The sequence below is a fragment of the Limulus polyphemus genome, unplaced genomic scaffold, assembly GCF_000517525.1.
Source record: "Limulus polyphemus unplaced genomic scaffold, Limulus_polyphemus-2.1.2 Scaffold3984, whole genome shotgun sequence".
Classification (NCBI taxonomy): domain Eukaryota; kingdom Metazoa; phylum Arthropoda; class Merostomata; order Xiphosura; family Limulidae; genus Limulus; species Limulus polyphemus.
The window spans coordinates 21,694-25,426 of NW_013669594.1; the positions used below are offsets into that span (position 1 = coordinate 21,694).

The following is a 3,733-nucleotide window of genomic DNA, read 5'->3' on the forward strand; positions in this document are numbered from 1 at the left end:
GGTTTCTGAATGACGATACTCGTTAATATACTCACAGCCTGTTCCTTTAACTCCAACTTCTCCAAAACATGTTCGCACTTTAGGAGAGTTTCCATGGGGCACCTGGAGACAGAAATCCAAATAAGTAACATACTTGATCATTTGAATATTTAGTAGTAATGTTATCACCCAGATCTACAGGTAAGACACTACTATATACTGCAGTGGTTATTTTGTATCGTTTTGTGCCTTTCAGCCAATCGTACAGATTAATTAATGTAAAACACAATCAACTCTATATTATCATCAACTAGCTACGACTCATGGTTACTTCTTGGGGGCTCTTGTAAACCTGTTTTTTAAGTGTATATGATATCATATAATAACCGATATTCAATAATACATACTTAAAAATACCCATAGAAAGGATATTTCCTCAAATCTGTATATTCTAAATAAATTCTTCACGTAAAACTGTTGTCTCCACATTTCTAAAGCTTTTTATTAAAGTCGCAGAACCAATTTAAGAACTTCTGTCTTTGAGACTGAAAATCCCCCCCCACGTTTAAATTAAAGCCGTAACATTGTAAATATGGGCGATTGTACATACTGATTTTACTGAGAGAAATTAACAGATATAATTTAATTAATTAATTACCTGCACCCTTTGTATTTTGCTCTTACTATCAATAAGAATTAATAAAGTTGTTTTATATTTACAAGAAATCGTTTTCTCATCTTAATCTTACTGCCACATACACACAAAATAAGGACTTTTAAATGTTTACACAAATGACTTCTAATAACTGAATGTTGCTGACATTTTAGCTAGAACACCACTAACTTACCTTTTATTTGGATCAGACAAAATATCAAGAAGGTTCTTCAGCTTGCTCAGTTCCTTCTTACGATCTGATCATAAAAAAATGTAATTATCTCACAAAAATTACAAATTTCATTACTAATAATCCAAACTATTTAAAAAGGTTTCTCCAAAATATTATTTTCTGTGTTTTAATTAATTTAAAAATTTTAGCCAACTTTGGAGGATTTTCACAGGTGTATATTTGGTAAGTTTTATAATCAGTGCCAGCCTAGAAATGACTGTTTGCTTTACTATGCCTATTAAGTAAGTCTACATATCCTGTGTTTTGGTCAATTCAACATTTTTTTTATGTTAGTCTTATAATCATTATTGATATGTACATTAATACACAATTTCTCATAGTTTAGTTTTAACTCCCAACCGTACGTACATTAATACACAATTTCTCATAGTTTAGTTTTAATTCCCAACCGTACGTACATTAATACACAATTTCTCACAGTTTAGTTTTCATTCCCAACCATATGTACATTAATACACAATTTCTCATAGTTTAGTTTTAATTCCCAACTGTACGTACATTAATACACAATTTCTCATTGTTTGTTTTAATTCCCAACCATATGTACATTAATACACAATTTCTCATAGTTTAGTTTTAATTCCCAACCGTACGTACATTAATACACAATTTCTCATAGTTTAGTTTTCATTCCCAACCATATGTACATTAATACACAATTTCTCATTGTTTAGTTTTAATTCCCAACCATATGTACATTAATACACAATTTCTCATTGTTTAGTTTTAATTCCCAACCGTCTGTACATTAATACACAATTTCTCATTGTTTAGTTTTCATTCCCAACCATATGTACATTAATACATGTTATTTAAATGTTATTTAATCATGATTGGACAAAAGAACTTAATAGGAGAAGAAGGTCTGTTATTTAATAAGGATTGGACAAAAGAACTTAATAGGAGAAGAAGGTCTGTTATTTAATCATGATTGGACAAAAGAACTTAATAGGAGAAGAAGGTCTGTTATTTAATAAGGATTGGACAAAAGAACTTAATAGGAGAAGAAGGTCTGGTATTAAATAACAGACCTATTTCTCCAATTAAGTTCTTTTGTCCAATCGTGATTAAATAACAGACCTACTTCTCCTATTAAGTTCTTTTGTCCAATCCTTATTAAATAATCCAATCCTGATTAAATAACAGACCTACTTCTCCTATTGAGTTCTTTTGTCCAATCCAAAAGAACTTAATAGGAGAAGTAGGTCTGTTATTTAATCACGATTGGACAAAAGAACTTAATTGGAGAAATAGGTCTGTTATTTAATCATGAGAAAAATATCATTTCAATATCTATTGCTTCTTGTATAGATGTGGTTTTTCACGTACTTTCATCTTTATCGATCCGAGCAATCATTCTTCTCAGAGGCTCCCTGTACTTTGATAACTGCTTCAGCTTCTCTAAATAAGCTTGATCGTCTTGTGGAGTCCTGCTTGCAGGACTAGCATTCGAACCTAAATTAGCTATTTGAAAAAAAGATTGCATGAAGAATTACAAGCCAAACCCTCAGGAGATTATTATATTATGAAAAACACATGAAAAATCTCTGACTATTCAGGCAGTCATTCCTATAGACTAGGGAAGCAGTTTTACACTTCTGATTTAGGCCTCACAACAGATGCTAATTTGAATTTCATTCCATGAAATATTGATATGAATCTTAAGAAAATTTTAAAAAGTTTTCTTAAGTGTGTTGGTAAATTGTTTCTCATTAAAAGTAACGTCTATGAACGTCCTCAGAAAAGAACTAGCTGGTATAAATAGCTTCATAATGAGAACTTTTAACAAAAACGTAAAACAACTTGTACTTCAATTGTGTTAGTGTTATGTATAAAGTCATACAAACTGGTAAACTGAATAGGAAAATATTATAAAATATACATTTTAAATGTTACTTTTAATTTATCGTACAAATAACTGTACTTCGTCACAACAAAGTATCTTGGTATCACGTGAAACAAGACCATAAAAAAGGACATTTCTACCAATAAGGACATTCAAAAAAATCTGTTCTAGTAAGAAAAAATCAATATAATCTATAAGCCAAAAAAAAGAACGAAGAAAATTATATTAAAAATGTTAATAACATAGCTGTGATCTGGATCAATAAATTTTAACCATGAGGAAAAACACCTAAACATCACCATATTTATAGCAACAGCTGTAGTTTTTACATTTCTGCTTGTTAAAATTTAAACTTTCCTTAAAAATATGCAGAGTTTACAGACACAATATGACATTCTAAGACACTTGAAACATTTCTTACAGTTGTGGAGCAGCAAATAAATTTTTGGATGTCAGGTTGCATTCCCTTACAAAAACACAACATTTGTATCAATCAATGTATCTTTCAGTAGTCAGCTACATCTAGTTCGCTGGTCTTGTTTATCTCTTCCCAACACGTTTAACATATCTCCACTGCCTCATCAACTCTGTCCAGCAACTTTAATGGTTGTTTAAATATCTTGTACATCCAGGGGCTCATCAAGCTCTGTACAACAACTTTAATGGATGTTTAAATATCTTGTACATCCAGGAGCTCATCAAGCTCTGCCCAGCAACTTTAATGGTTGTTTAAATATCTTGTACATCCAGTGGCTCATCAAGCTCTGCCCAGCAACTTTAATGGTTGTTTAAATATCTTGTACATCCAGGAGCTCATCAAGCTCTGTCCAACAACTTTAATGGTTGTTTAAATATTTTCTTGTACATCCAGTGGCTCATCAAGCTCTGTACAACAACTTTAATGGATGTTTAAATATCTTGTACATCCAGTGGCTCATCAAGCTCTGTACAACAACTTTAATGGATGTTTAAATATCTTGTACATCCAGTGGCTCATCAA

The 3,733-nt window shown here is 31.2% G+C and overlaps 1 protein-coding gene across 1 annotated transcript in view; it reads right to left on the reverse strand.

Annotated features, from left to right (window-relative positions):
• Positions 1–3,733, reverse strand: part of LOC106470403 (mediator of RNA polymerase II transcription subunit 15-like) — a 23,743-nt gene that overhangs the window by 7,265 nt on the left and 12,745 nt on the right. The window contains exons 9-11 of the mRNA XM_022398997.1: positions 2,217–2,351; positions 828–891; positions 3–102 (exon numbers count right to left, since the gene is read on the reverse strand). Coding sequence (XP_022254705.1) covers positions 3–102; positions 828–891; positions 2,217–2,351 — 299 coding nt within the window. The remainder of the gene's footprint in view (positions 1–2; positions 103–827; positions 892–2,216; positions 2,352–3,733) is intronic.